Raw genomic sequence first — 15000 nt, forward strand, 5'->3', positions numbered from 1 at the left:
CTGGCTCTATAAAAGAGACTTCAGATACAGTATTAGGGGACCACTAAGGTCTATATAAAAGAGACTTCAGATACAGTATTAGGGGACCACTAAGGTCTATATAAAAGAGACTTCAGATACAGTATTAGGGGACCACTAAGGTCTATATAAAAGAGACTTCAGATACAGTATTAGGGGACCACTAAGGTCTATATAAAAGAGACTTCAGATACAGTATTAGGGGACCACTAAGGTCTATATAAAAGATACTTCAGATACAGTATTAGGGGACCACTAAGGTCTATATAAAAGATACTTCAGATACAGTATTAGGGGACTACTAAGGTCTATATAAAAGAGACTTCAGATACAGTATTAGGGGACCACTAAGGTCTATATAAAAGACTTCAGATACAGTATTAGGGGACCACTAAGGCCTATATAAAAGAGACTTCAGATACAGTATTAGGGGACCACTAAGGTCTATATAAAAGAGACTTCAGATACAGTATTAGGGGACCACTAAGGTCTATATAAAAGAGACTTCAGATACAGTATTAGGGGACCACTAAGGTCTATATAAAAGAGACTTCAGATACAGTATTAGGGGACCACTAAGGTCTATATAAAAGCATCCAAAGAGCACAATGTCATGGGACTTTTAAACAATCAAAACTCAAACGCTCTAAAACCAAAATGTAGAGGTGGAGATGTAGCCTTAAATGGCCGTGATTTCTGTACGCGGAACGCGCCTTCAGGGTCACACGGTTCAGCGCCATCAGCTGTTTGACTCTTGGCCACATTGTTTAAAGAAGGATATAGGAGCAGTTACCTGTCGGCGTCAGCCGGCCGGAGCGAGGGAAGTCTGAAGCTGGTGTTTCTGTCTAGTTTGGTCTGACTCTTCGTCCTCTTGATGGAGCCTTTTAGACGTTTACTGAAGAAACCCTGAAAGATACAAAAAAAGATGACAATCAACATGGTGAAGTTCCCAGAGGCCAGTTTCTTTCGGATGATGTCATAGGCGTAAATCGCACGGGGAGTCAGGACCTTATCTGAGGGTTGCCCCTCCCCATTAAACCATGCTGTGTATTGTAAATAATATATAGTTAAAAAATGATTGTGTAAGTAGTAAAATGAGTAAAAAGTCTGGCGAGGTCGGTGACTCGAGTCTGTTCGGTGTGCTCCATGCCGTCGTCAGTCGGAGGAGCCGTAGGCTTTAATTTGGCAGTGGGCAGTCAGACTCAATGACCAATCTGATTGGTGGAGTGCTAGCCCTTGACTGGCGAATCAGTGCTCTTATGTTAAAACACTTACTGGAAATGGCGAGCGGGATGAGCCTGACGAACGCCTCTCAAAACCTGACGAAAATCTTTCATACTGACTACTTTGTTGATCTGAAATGAAGACGGATTCAGCAACTGCACGGCCCATTTCTCTCTTCAAATGTTGTCAGAAACACGTTTCAGCGAGCTATTTTCGTTAAATACGAGATGGTATTTTGAACAAGCCGTCAGCTGGAGAAGCCAGACCCACGTTGTCCTTCAAAGTAAACATAGCTTATGTAGCTACAGACGTCTGAGACATTACACCTGGTCCTAAACAAGCTAACTCAAACTAAATACATAACTAAAGCTAGCAAACACACTGAAAACTAAACTATTATACCGTTGGTGCAGAGAGCGGAGCAGCAGAGGAGGTGAGCGTCCTAATTTCCTGAGATATTAATATCCTCAAACACACCACCACCCAACCAACCTCTCTTGTCCTCCCCCAAAAACTCCCTTCAGGCTCATTGTCTCCCATAATGCATAATGCAGAGATAACACTTCAAACACGTCCAGAAAACCTCCACCGGCCGGCTAAAGAAGTATCCAGATTACTTTACGGCAGTAAAAGTACTAATACCACGCTGTATAAGTACTCTGTTACAAGGTAAAGTCCTGCAGTGAAAAGGTTACTGCAGTAACAGTCTGTAAGTATCGTCAGGAAAATGTAAAGTATTAAAAGTTAAGACAAATCCTCAGTTTAGAAAGGATCCAAACAGTCAATCAACGTTCCTTCTTTCTTTCTCTCTTTTCCTTCTTTCTTTCTCTCTTTTCTTTCTGTCTTAATTCCTTTCTTTCTCTCTTTTCCATCCGTCTCTTTCCTTTCTCTCTATTTGGTAAGTCTTTCCTTCCGTTCTCTCTTTTCCTTTCTGTCTCTTTCCTTTCTGTCTTCATTCCTTTCTTTCTTTCTTTCTTTCTATCCTTTCCATCTGTCTCTTTCCTTTCTTTCTCTCTATTTGGTAAGTCTTTCCTTCCGTTCTCTCTTTTCCTTTCTGTCTCTTTCCTTTCGGTCTTAATTTCTTTCTTTCTTTGTCTCTTTCCTTTCTTTCTTTCTATCCTTTCCATCTGTCTCTTTCCTTTCTTTCTCTCTATTTGGTAAGTCATTCCTTCCGTTCTCTCTTTTCCTTTCTGTCTCTTTCCTTTCTGTCTTAATTTATTTCTCTCTTTCCGTCTGTCTCTTTCCTTTCTTTCTTTCTTTCTATCCTCTCCATCTGTCTCTTTCCTTTATTTCTCTCTATTTGGTAAGTCTTTCTTTCCGTCTTCATTCCTCTCTCTGTCTTCCTTTCTCTCTTTTCCTTATTTCCATCTTTCTCTTTCCTTTCTCTCTTCATTCCTTTCTGTGTCTTTCTGTCTTTCCGTCTGTCTCTTTTTCCGTCTGTCTCTTTCCTTTCTTTCTTTCTATCCTTTCCATCTGTCTCTTTCCTTTCTTTCTCTCTATTTGGTAAGTCATTCCTTCCTTTCTGTCTCTTTCCTTCTTTGTCTTCCTTTCAATCCTTTCGATCTCTCTCTTTCCTTCCTTTCTCTCTTTTCCTTTCTGTCTTTCTCTGTCTCCCTTTCTCTCTTTCCTTCTGTCTTCCTTTCAATCCTTTTCATCTGTCTCTTTCCTTCTCTCCATTTCTTTCGTCTTTTCTTTCTCTCTTTTCTGATGAACCGATAAATGTAGAGGAGTAACTAAAGTAACTAGTAACTAAAGCTGGAACAGATGAATGTAGTGGAGTAACTAAAGTAACTAGTAACTAAAGCTGGAACAGATGAATGGAGTAACTAAAGTAACTAGTAACTAAAGCTGGAACAGATGAATGTAGCGGAGTAACTAAAGTAACTAGTAACTAAAGCTGGAACAGATGAATGTAGAGGATCAACTAAAGTAACTAGTAACTAAAGCTGGAACAGATGAATGTAGCGGAGTAACTAAAGTAACTAGTAACTAAAGCTGGAACAGATGAATGTAGCGGAGTAACTAAAGTAACTAGTAACTAAAGCTGGAACAGATGAATGTAGCGGAGTAACTAAAGTAACTTTAACGTTAATGAACAGAAATATCTCTGCTGCATGTGTTTAAGATCCTGTCAGCGCTTTACCGCTGACTTTGAGGCTGCGCCATCTCCCAGCATGCTCTCTGGCTGGATCTGGATTCACTGGATGAAGAGAAACTCTCTGAAGTCTGACGGGAACTAAAAATACTCCGACAGCAACCTGACTGTGAAGCACCGACTCAAACTGTCTGCAGGAACTTACACTTCTGATTACTGACGTTAATCGGGACGTTAATCTGTCCATGGCAACATGTTCATAAGACTGACAGAAGAATGGAATCAAAACACAAAACGGCATCACTTATTTAACCCTCGTGTCGTCTTCCCCCGCCGACCGCGCACTAGTTGTCCTCTCGAGTCAATTAAAGACAATTAACACTCTGTGATGCATTTTTTCCTGGTGATTTTGACACTTTTGACATTTTTGTCAATTTCTTGACATTTTTCTGACATTTTTATGCCTTTTTCTGATATTTTTGTCACGTTTTTCTTACATTTTTGTCCATTTTTTGACATTTATGTCCATTTTTCTGACATTTTTGTCCATTTTCTGACATTTTGGTCCCTTTTTCTGACATTTATGTCATGTTTTTTTCTGACATTTTGGTCCCTTTTTCTGACATTTTTGTCCCCTTTTTCTGACATTTTTGTCCCTTTTTCTGACATTTTTGTAAATTTGTTGACATTTTTATGCCTTTTTCTGATATTTTTCACGTTTTTTCTTACATTTGTCAATTTTTTGACATTTATGTCCCTTTTTCTGACATTTTTGTCCCTTTTTCTGACATTTTTGTCAGTTCTTTGACATTTTTGTCCATTTTCTGACATTTTTGTCCCTTTTTCTGACATTTTAGTAAATTTGTTGACATTTTTGTCCATTTCTTGACATTTTTGTCCCTTTTTCTGAAATTGTTGTCCCTTTTTCTGACATTTTTGTCAGTTTTTTTAAAATTTTTATGCCTTTTTCTGACATTTTTGTCAATTTTTTGACATTTTTGTCCCTTTTTCTGACATTTTTGTAAATTTGTTGACATTTTTGTAAATTTGTTGACATTTTTAGGCCTTTTTCTGACATTTTTGTAAATTTTTTGACATTTTTGTCCCTTTTTCTGACATTTTTGTCCATTTTCTGACATTTTTGTCAATTTTTTGACATTTTTATGCCTTTTTCTGACATTTTTGTCCATTTTTCTGACATTTATGTCATGTTTTTTTCTGACATTTTTGTTTCCTCAGGAGGGTAGCTGGCGTCTCCCTTAGAGATAGGGTGAGAAGCTCAGTTATCCGTGAGGAGCTCGGAGTAGAGCCGCTGCTCCTTTGCGTCGAAAGGAGCCAGTTGAGGTGGTTCGGGCATCTGGTAAGGATGCCCCCTGGGCGCCTCCCTAGGGAGGTGTTCCAGGCACGTCCAGCTGGGAGGAGGCCTCGGGGGAGACCCAGGACTAGGTGGAGGGATTATATCTCCAACCTGACCTTGGAACGCCTCGGGATCCCCCAGTCGGAGCTGGTTAATGTGGCTCGGGAAAGGGAAGTTTGGGGTCCCCTGCTGGAGCTGCTACCCCCGCGACCCGACCCCGGATAAGCGGATGAAGATGGATGGATGGATGGATTTTTGTCCATTTTTGTCCCTTTTTCTGACATTTTTGTCAGTTCTTTGACATTTTTGTCCATTTTTTGACATTTTTATGCCTTTTTGTGACATTTTTGTCCATTTTTCTGACATTTATGTCATGTTTTTTTTTCTGACATTTTTGTCCATTTTCTGACATTTTTGTCCCTTTTTTGACATTTTTGTCCCTTTTTCTGACATTTTTGTCCCTTTTTCTGACATTTTTATGCCTTTTTCTGACATTTTTGTCCCTTTTTCTGACATTTTTGTCCCTTTTTCTGACATTTTTGTCGTGTTGTGAACAGGGTAACATTACAGCTTGTTACTAACTGCTGCTGAACATCTGTCCTGTAGGGTAACATTACAGCTTGTTACTAACTGCTGCTGAACATCTGTCCTGTAGGGTAACATTACAGCCCGGTTCACGGCTGCAGGTTACAGCGTTCATGCTCAATACTGGACCAACTTCAAAGATTTATGTTCACATTAGTCACTAAGACAACAATGCATGGGGAAATATGGACAAGGTTGGAAATAAAACCCCAAATGAGCCTTTTAATCCTCTCTCTACATGAGAGAGAAACACAGTCACGTTTGGACTCCTGACAGAACAGAGATGAAATGTTTGCAGTCGTCAGCTAAAAATAGTTGAGACTCACGTATTGATGTTTCAGTGAAAATGTGCAGCGGTACTCTGATTACCTGCAGTAATCACTCAGCTCCAGTGGCAGGCTCTGAGCCGATGATCTAATCATGTGTTCATCCGGTTACGAGTCCGCTGCTCTGGACATTTAGTGTCGCTTTAATTGGGTTTGAATCTGATTCAGTGTTTCTGTCTGCGACATGAAATATAACCTCATTACTAACGTCGCAGTGGAGCTGATTTACTCTAGATTATGGAGAGTAAACTCTGGGCACACGCTTCATTTTCTTCAGAAAGACATAAAAGAAATGCTGAATGAGACAGGAAGTGACATCAGGGCTTCGGCTCTCTACAGATCTGACCCCGATTCTGCAGGAAAAGCTAAACGAATCAATACAAGCTGTCAAAAAACTATCTTTCGTGGTAGCTCTCCTGTGAGTCGGCCTGAAGTCTTTACAGCGGGATATGATAAAGTGTGTGTGCAGCGCCACAGACCTCTCTGCCCATTTAACGAGGGGAAGTGTGTGCCAGGGAGCGGTTTGGGGGTAGAGGACTACATCGTTAGCGTTACATAGTGGGAGGCGGGAGCTTATTCCCTAGGAGTCCCTGTTTTCTCCCCTCGCAGATTTCCTTGGATTGTGGTGGCACCTGGATTGTGGTTGCAGCTGCTGCCGTGGTCCTGCTCTACGCCCTGCTCCGCCCTGTACTGCTACTACTATATATGAATATATGTATCAGTGTCTCTGTATATCTGTATCTCTGTATATCTGTATCTCTGTATATCTGTATCTCTGTATATCTGTATCAGTGTCTCTGTATATCTGTATCAGTGTCTCTGTATATCTGTATCAGTGTCTCTGTATATCTGTATCTCTGTATATCTGTATCAGTGTCTCTGTATATCTGTATCTCTGTATATCTGTATCAGTGTCTCTGTATATCTGTATCAGTGTCTCTGTATATCTGTATCTCTGTATATCTGTATATCTGTATCAGTGTCTCTGTATATCTGTATCAGTGTCTCTGTATATCTGTATCTCTGTATATCTGTATCTCTGTATATCTGTATCTGTATCTCTGTATATCTGTATCTGTATCAATGTCTCTGTATATCTGTATCAGTGTTTCTGTATATCTGTATCAGTGTCTCTGTATATCTGTATCAATGTCTCTGTATATCTGTATCAGTGTCTCTGTATATCTGTATCTCTGTATATCTGTATCAGTGTCTCTGTATATCTGTATCAGTATCTCTGTATATCTGTATCAGTGTCTCTGTATATCTGTATCAATGTCTCTGTATCTGTATCAGTGTCTCTGTATATCTGTATCTCTGTATATCTGTATCAGTATCTCTGTATATCTGTATCTCTGTATCAGTGTCTCTGTATATCTGTATCTCTGTATCAGTGTCTCTGTATATCTGTATCTCTGTATATCTGTATCTGTATCTCTGTATATCTGTATCAGTGTCTCTGTATCAATGTTTCTGTATATCTGTATCAATGTTTCTGTATATCTGTATCAGTGTCTCTGTATATCTGTATCTCTGTATCTCTGTATCAGTGTATCAGTGTCTCTGTATATCTGTATCAGTGTCTCTGTATATCTGTATCAGTATATCTGTATATCTGTATCAGTGTCTCTGTATATCTGTATCTCTGTATCTCTGTATCAGTGTATCAGTGTCCCAACAGGCAGCAGCAGATGGCTGCCCATCAAGAGTCAGGCTCTGTCTGAGGTTTCTGCCTGTTAAAAGGAAGTTTTTCCTCGCCACTGTTGCACCAAATGCTCGCTCTTGGGAGTGTGGTCTAGAACTGTAAAGTGTCCTGAGATAACTCCTGTTGTAATTTGACACTATAAATGTTATTGTTGCTGTGGGTGGGAGCAGGAATTTAGGAGAGCTGCTCCTGATCAGTTCTGCTCTTCATAGGTTGGCCAAGCTAGGTCTGATAAGAAAACACTGAACGCACACGGAGCATCCAGCTGAACACCAGCCAAACGCTTTATTAACACTCCTTTACTCTAGGGATGCACTGAATCCAGATTTTTGGGGTTCTGCTGAGTCCTGAACCCCCTGGTTGAGGTTCTGCTGAATCCTGAACCCCCTGGTTGAGGTTCTGCTGAGTCCTCGTCCCGTCCTCAGTCCATGAACACAGTCAACACATTAATGAAGTAAACAGTGACTGTCCTTCCTTTGCCGTACCTGAAGTTGCTGCATTCTGGCTGCTGTCTGTAGATTCCTTCATGCTCAGCTCGTATTCTTCCAGATGTTTCATACCAGATGTTGTAACAGCGGTGATGTTGTGTATTGTTTAGGGTCCTCGCCACCACCAGACTAATCAGCATTGCAGATTGAACATGTAGCTGGACTTGAATGGCCTTCTTTTGACTGAAAGTACTGCCAAACAACCCTTTTTCTGCTCACCAGTTCCATTTCCACTTCCTCTCAGCCTGCTGCATTGAAGCTCCACCTACGTAAACACCTTCCTGTAATCAACGGCGCCGTCATCACGTCGACCAGCGTAGCGCGAAGTGACAGCGTAGGGTTCAGCAGAAACCCAACCCCGTCAAAAAGCCCAATATTCAGCTGAATCAGAAGCTGTGTCCTGGATTTGGTGCATCCCTACTTTACACTCTCTCCCTCTCTCTGTCGCTCTCTCTGTCTCTCTCTCTCTCTCTCTCTCTCTCTGTCTCTCTCTCGCTCTCTCTCTGTCTCTCCTCTCTCTCTCTCGCTCTCTCTCTCTCTCTCTCTCTCTGTCGCTCTCTCTGTCTCTCTGTCTCTCTGTCGCTCTCTCTCTGTCTCTCCCTCCCTCTCTCTCTCTGTCTCTCTCTCTCTCTCTCTCTCTCTCTCTCTGTCTCTCTCTCTCTCTGTCGCTCTCTCTCTCTCTCTCTCTCTGTCGCTCTCTCTCTCTCTCTGTCTCTCTGTCTCTCCCTCTCTCTCTCTGTCTCTCTGTCGCTCTCTCTCTGTCTCTGTCTCTCCCTCTCTCTCTCTGTCTCTGTCGCTCTCTCTCTCTGTCTCTCCCTCCCTCCCTCTCCCTCCCTCTCTGTCTCTCCCTCTCTCTCTCTCTCTCTGTCTGTCTCTCTCCCTCTCTCTGTGTCTCTCCCTCTCCCTGTCTCTCTCTCTCTCTCTCTCTCTCTCCCTCCCTTTCTCTCTTATAGTCAACCTGTGGGATCCAATCAACAGGGACCAACATGACATCCGTTACAGTGCGTTAAAAGTCAGGGAAACGAAACAAAATAAAACAAACTGAGCAAAACAAAGCCCAGCCAACAACACGTTCTGTAATCCTCCCTGAAAGGCAGAGCAACCTCATATCACCGGAACAGGAACAGGAAGTTAGGCTAACTAAAAAAGCTACTGTTGAAGGTCGTAGTTAGTCATTTTCTGTACTTATGCTGCGAGTGCTGTAATACTACTTGCAAGTAAACAAACTTTAACACAACTCCAGTGATTTTGTCCATTCTTTGATAAATAATCATCCTAACAACCTTGGTCCTTCGAGCCGGATCCCAACATCCTTCCCCTCCCCCCGTTCCAGGTTTTGGGTCCTGAAACACCGTGCACGGGGGAGTCCTTTCGGGACTCCTTGAACAACGACCTCCGGCTTAACACATGTAATTGTAAGTTTGGAATCCAGATGAATGCTTTACTGTTTTTCATGATTTAAATGTGAATGTCTGACGCTGTAAAGAAAAGGAGCTGCAGTGGCCGGGTTGGCTCAGCGGGTAGAGCAGGCGCACATGTATTGAGAGGTTTACCCCTCGACGCAGAGGTCCAGGATTCAAATCCAACCTGAGACGATTTCCTGCATGTCTTCCCTCTCTCTCTCCTCCCTTTCTCACCTAGCTGTCCTGTCAAAATGAAAGGCAGAAAGCCCAAAAAAACCTACCTTCATAAAAAAAAGAAAAAGGAGATGCAGAAACTCACCGGCACTTTGAAAGGTGACGAGTTTGGGTTGTCGATGGCGACGCTCTTCTCTGAACTCCCCAGACCGGAGATACTCCTCCTCCTCGGAGATCGCTCCGAAGACACTTCTGCAGAAACAAGAGACACAGAGTGTTAGATCCTCTAGAAGAAGCCTCTTCCTCCTCTCTATCATCATCATCATCATCATCAACATCTAACTGTGATCGTAGTAGATAGTCTTACACCAAACGACTTATTTAAGCAATTCCTCTGTCTCAGACCAATGTCCAACACATCGTAATGAAATCCTGAGAGTCTCGGTGGAGTCGGGTTGGAGGGGAAGGGCTTAATAATCATCCAACGGGAGTTTTACCAGTGGATAAGCACAGACCTCTGGGTGCTGGAGACATTCATCTGCATGTACGGCTGAACAGAACATCTGCACACTTTCTCTTAATGTTACCAGCTAACGTGCTGTAGCGGTAGCTAGCTGGCTAGCTTGGTTGTAGCCGTGCAGTGTGTGACCATGCAAGAGCCCAAGTCTTTATATGTTAGGACAGTCTGTAACGAGACGTGAGATGGTGTCAGACTGAAGTCTGTTCAAAGTCTTCTAGTGTCTGTTCTAGGGTAGAGATTTCAACATTTTGTTGGGTTTTTTTGACACTTTTTGGGGCATTTCTTTAATTATGTTTTTGTCATTTTTTAACAAGTTTTTTGTCACTTTTTGGGCATTTTTTTTATTGTGTTTTTTAACACTTTTTTGTCACTTTTTGGGCATTTTTTTATTGTGTTTTTTAACAAGTTTTTTGTCACTTTTTGGGCATTTTTTGTCACTTTTTGGGCATTTTTTAATTATGTTTTTTAACAAGTTTTTTGTCACTTTTTGGGCATTTTTTTATTGTGTTTTTTAACAAGTTTTTTGTCACTTTTTGGGCATTTTTTTATTGTGTTTAACAAGTTTTTGGGCATTTTTTTATTATGTTTTTTAACAAGTTTTTTGTCACTTTTTGGGCATTTTTTTAATTGTGTCTTTTAACAAGTTTTTGTCACTTTTTGGGCATTTTTATATTGTGTTTTTTAACACGTTTTTTGTCACTTTTTGGGCATTTTTTTATTGTGTTTTTTAACAAGTTTTTTGTCAGTTTTTGGGCATTTTTTTATTATGTTTTTGTCATTTTTTAACACGTTTTCTGTCACTTTTTGGGCATTTTTTAATTGTGTTTTTTAACAAGTTTTTTTGTCACTTTTTGGGCATTTTTTTTAATTATGTTTTTGTCACCTTTGGCGATGTTTTTCGATGTTTTTGATGGTTTATTTTTTGTCGATTTCTTTCTAGTGTCTGGTAGGCATTAGTTCATATTATTCCTACTCATCATCTAAGAGACAAACTAGACAAAAGAACAACACCCACACTGAGCTGGCTCTCATCCGGGCTCATTGATTTCCGAAGCTAAATTTAGCCGCTCTTCTTTCCACTGCAGCCATCGTGTCTGAGGTTTAACTCTCTGGAGGCCCTAGCCGGCTCCTGAACCAAGTGTTGAACCACCTACGAGTCCATTTACATGCAGCCGGTGGTAGACAGGAAGCTCGAAAAAACTCCTCCCCTGCGTGACAGAGGATCTCCTCAGATACTCCTGTCACACGTTTGGACCTGAAGCATTTTCCTAGGATTGGGACATGGGATGTAACGTCCTGAATCGGTTATGAATCCATATAAACGTGCAAGGTTCTGGGTTTTTTTGGGGGGGGGGGGCTTTTTCCCTTCATTAGTGATAGTGGACAGACAGGAAAGGTGGGGGATGACACGCAGCAAAGGGCCGCAGGTCGGACTCAAACCCGGGCCACTGCAAAGGACTCACGGTAGGGTTCCACACAGCGATGCTGCCAATGCTACAACCCTCTCTGCTAGCTGCCTATGCTACCTAGCTCCAGCCCTCTCTGCTAGCTGCCTATGCTACCTGGCTCCAACCCTCTCTGCTAGCTGCCTATGCTACCTACCTTCAGCCCTCTCTGCTAGCTGCCTATGCTACCTAGCTCCAGCCCTCTCTGCTAGCTGCCTATGCTACCTACCTTCAGCCCTCTCTGCTAGCTGCCTATGCTACCTAGCTCCAACCCTCTCTGCTAGCTGCCTATGCTACCTACCTTCAGCCCTCTCTGCTAGCTGCCTATGCTACCTAGCTTCAGCCCTCTCTGCTAGCTGCCTATGCTACCTAGCTCCAGCCCTCTCTGCTAGCTGCCTATGCTACCTAGCTCCAGCCCTCTCTGCTAGCTGCCTATGCTACCTAGCTTCAGCCCTCTCTGCTAGCTGCCTATGCTACCTAGCTCCAGCCCTCTCTGCTAGCTGCCTATGCTACCTAGCTCCAACCCTCTCTGCTAGCTGCCTATGCTACCTAGCTCCAGCCCTCTCTGCTAGCTGCCTATGCTACCTAGCTACAACCCTCTCTGCTAGCTGCCTATGCTACCTAGCTCCAGCCCTCTCTGCTAGCTGCCTATGCTACCTAGCTCCAACCCTCTCTGCTAGCTGCCTATGCTACCTAGCTCCAGCCCTCTCTGCTAGCTGCCTATGCTACCTAGCTCCAGCCCTCTCTGCTAGCTGCCTATGCTACCTAGCTGGCCGAACTCAAACGTCAGAAAAAGCAACAAAAACGCTGAAAAAAGGGACAAACATTTGAAGAATAATTTCCCAGCTTTAAATGTGACTTTGTTGACGGATAGTTTGCCCGAAGAACCTTTTTTAATTTCCTTTTTTTTACTCAGTAACGGATTGATTTAAAATGTAAGTAAGTACAAAACCAATACCGTAGAACCGTAGTAAAGTAAAACAGTTTACTTTTCTTAGTATCTGATGTTTGTCAGTTTAAAAGATCATTTATCAAGTGAAGAAAGTCTCACTTGATAAATGAAAGTCTCACACACAGTGTGTGCGCGTGTGTCTGTTTGGTGTGTGTGTGTGTGTGTTTGGTGTGTATGTGTGTGTGTTTGGTGTGTGTGTGTGTGTGTTTGGTGTGTATGTGTGTGTGTTTGGTGTGTGTGTGTGTGTGTATCTGTTTGGTGTGTATGTGTGTGTGTTTGGTGTGTGTGTGTGTGTGTATCTGTTTGGTGTGTATGTGTGTGTGTTTGGTGTGTGTGTGTGTGTGTATCTGTTTGGTGTGTATGTGTGTGTGCGTGCGTGTGTCTGTTTGGTGTGTGTGTCTGTCTGTGTCTGTGTGTGTGTGTGCGCGAGTGTCTGTTTGGTGTGTGTGTGTGTGTGTGTGTCCGTGTGGTGTGTGTGTGTGTGTGTGTGCGCGAGTGTCTGTTTGGTGTGTATGTGTGTGTGTGCGTGTGTGTGTGTGTGTCTGTTTGGTGTGTGTGTGTGTGTTTGGTGTGTGTGTGTGTGTTTGGTGTGTGTGTGTGTGTGTGTGTGTGTGTGGTGTGTGTGTGTGTGTGTGTGTGTGTGTGTGTATCTGTTTGGTGTGTATGTGTGTGTGTGTGTGTGTGCGTGTGTCTGTTTGGTGTGTGTGTGTGTCTGTGTGTGTGTGTGTGTGTGTGCGTGTGTCTGTTTGGTGTGTGTGTGTGTGTGTGTGTGTGTGTGTGTCCGTTTGGTGTGTGTGTGTCCGTTTGGTGTGTGCGTGTCCGTTTGCTGTGTGTGTGTGTGTGTGTGTGTGTGTGTGTGTGTGTTTGGTGTGTGTGTGTGTGTGTGTGTGTGTGTGTGTGTGTGTGTGTGTGTGTGCGTGTTTGTCTTTTGTCGTAGTTCTGATATAGAAAGTTAACTCAGCGTTCTAAGTCACGCCAGTTGCGCCATTTTAGCTTAAGCCCTCTTCTCGCTAAGACCGGGCGTAATCCTTCCGCCTAGTCAGTAGCCGGCGTAAAGTCGAAATCTAAGCACATTTGTAAGGTACTAATGTCTAATATAATACTATAGTCGCTTTTTTCTTTTTCCAATAGTCCCGACCACGTTTACTTATAGCGCTAAAGGGACGTCAATAGTCCCGACCAAGCACGTTTACTTATAGCGCTAAAGGGACGACAATAGTCCCGACCAAGCACGTTTACTTATAGCGCTAAAGGGACGTCAATAGTCCCGACCACGTTTACTTATAGCTCTAAAGGGACGCAATAGTCCCGACCAAGCACGTTTACTTATAGCGCTAAAGGGACGTCAATAGTCCCGACCAAGCACGTTTACTTATAGCGCTAAAGGGACGACAATAGTCCCGACCAAGCGCGTTTACTTATAGCGCTAAAGGGACGGCAATAGTCCCGACCAAGCGCGTTTACTTATAGCGCTAAAGGGGACGTCAATAGTCCCGACCAAGCACGTTTACTTATAGCGCTAAAGGGGACGGCAATAGTCCCGACCAAGCACGTTTACTTATAGCGCTAAAGGGACGGCAATAGTCCCGACCAAGCACGTTTACTTATAGCGCTAAAGGGACGTCAATAGTCCCGACCAAGCACGTTTACTTATAGCGCTAAAGGGACGGCAATAGTCCCGACCAAGCACGTTTACTTATAGCGCTAAAGGGACGTCAATAGTCCCGACCAAGCACGTTTACTTATAGCGCTAAAGGGACGTCAATAGTCCCGACCAAGCACGTTTACTTATAGCGCTAAAGGGACGTCAATAGTCCCGACCAAGCACGCTTTACTTATAGCGCTAAAGGGACGTCAATAGTCCCGACCAAGCACGCTACTTTATAGCGCTAAAGGGGACGTCAATAGTCCCGACCAGCGCTACTTATAGCGCTAAAGGGACGTCAATAGTCCCGACTAAGCACGTCTACTTTATAGCGCTAAAGGGACGTCAATAGTCCCGACTAGCACGTTTACTTATAGCGCTAAAGGGACGACAATAGTCCCGACCAAGCGCGTTTACTTATAGCGCTAAAGGGACGTCAATAGTCCCGACCACGCTTTACTTATAGCGCTAAAGGGACGCCAATAGTCCCGACCAAGCGCGTTTACTTATAGCGCTAAAGGGACGCCAATAGTCCCGACCAAGCACGCTTTACTTATAGCGCTAAAGGGACGGCAATAGTCCCGACCAAGCACGTTACTTATAGCGCTAAAGGGACGTCAATAGTCCCGACCAAGCACGCTTTACTTATAGCGCTAAAGGGACGTCAATAGTCCCGACCAAGCACGCTTACTTTATAGCGCTAAAGGGGACGCCAATAGTCCCGACCAAGCACGCTTACTTATAGCGCTAAAGGGACGCCAATAGTCCCGACCAAGCACGTTACTTATAGCGCTAAAGGGACGCCAATAGTCCCGACCAAGCACGTTTACTTTATAGCGCTAAAGGGACGTCAATAGTCCCGACCAAGCCCGTTTACTTATAGCGCTAAAGGGACGTCAATAGTCCCGACCAAGCACGTTTACTTATAGCGCTAAAGGGACGTCAATAGTCCCGACCAAGCACGCTTTACTTATAGCGCTAAAGGGGACGTCAATAGTCCCGACTAAAGCACGCTTTACTTATAGCGCTAAAGGGACGACAATAGTCCCGACCAAGCACGCTT

General features: G+C 43.3%; 1 protein-coding gene across 5 annotated transcripts in view; it reads right to left on the minus strand.

Moving 5' to 3' along the window:
* rasal2 (RAS protein activator like 2) overlaps nt 1-15000 on the minus strand; it is a 121585-nt gene that overhangs the window by 43954 nt on the left and 62631 nt on the right. For all 5 annotated transcript variants that reach the window (XM_078265146.1, XM_078265144.1, XM_078265145.1 and 2 more), the window contains 2 exons: nt 9521-9627; nt 812-924 (listed from right to left, as the gene is read on the minus strand). In XM_078265146.1, coding sequence (XP_078121272.1) covers nt 812-924; nt 9521-9627 — 220 coding nt within the window. The remainder of the gene's footprint in view (nt 1-811; nt 925-9520; nt 9628-15000) is intronic.

This window comes from Sander vitreus, chromosome 12 (assembly GCF_031162955.1).
Source record: "Sander vitreus isolate 19-12246 chromosome 12, sanVit1, whole genome shotgun sequence".
Lineage (NCBI taxonomy): Eukaryota > Metazoa > Chordata > Actinopteri > Perciformes > Percidae > Sander > Sander vitreus.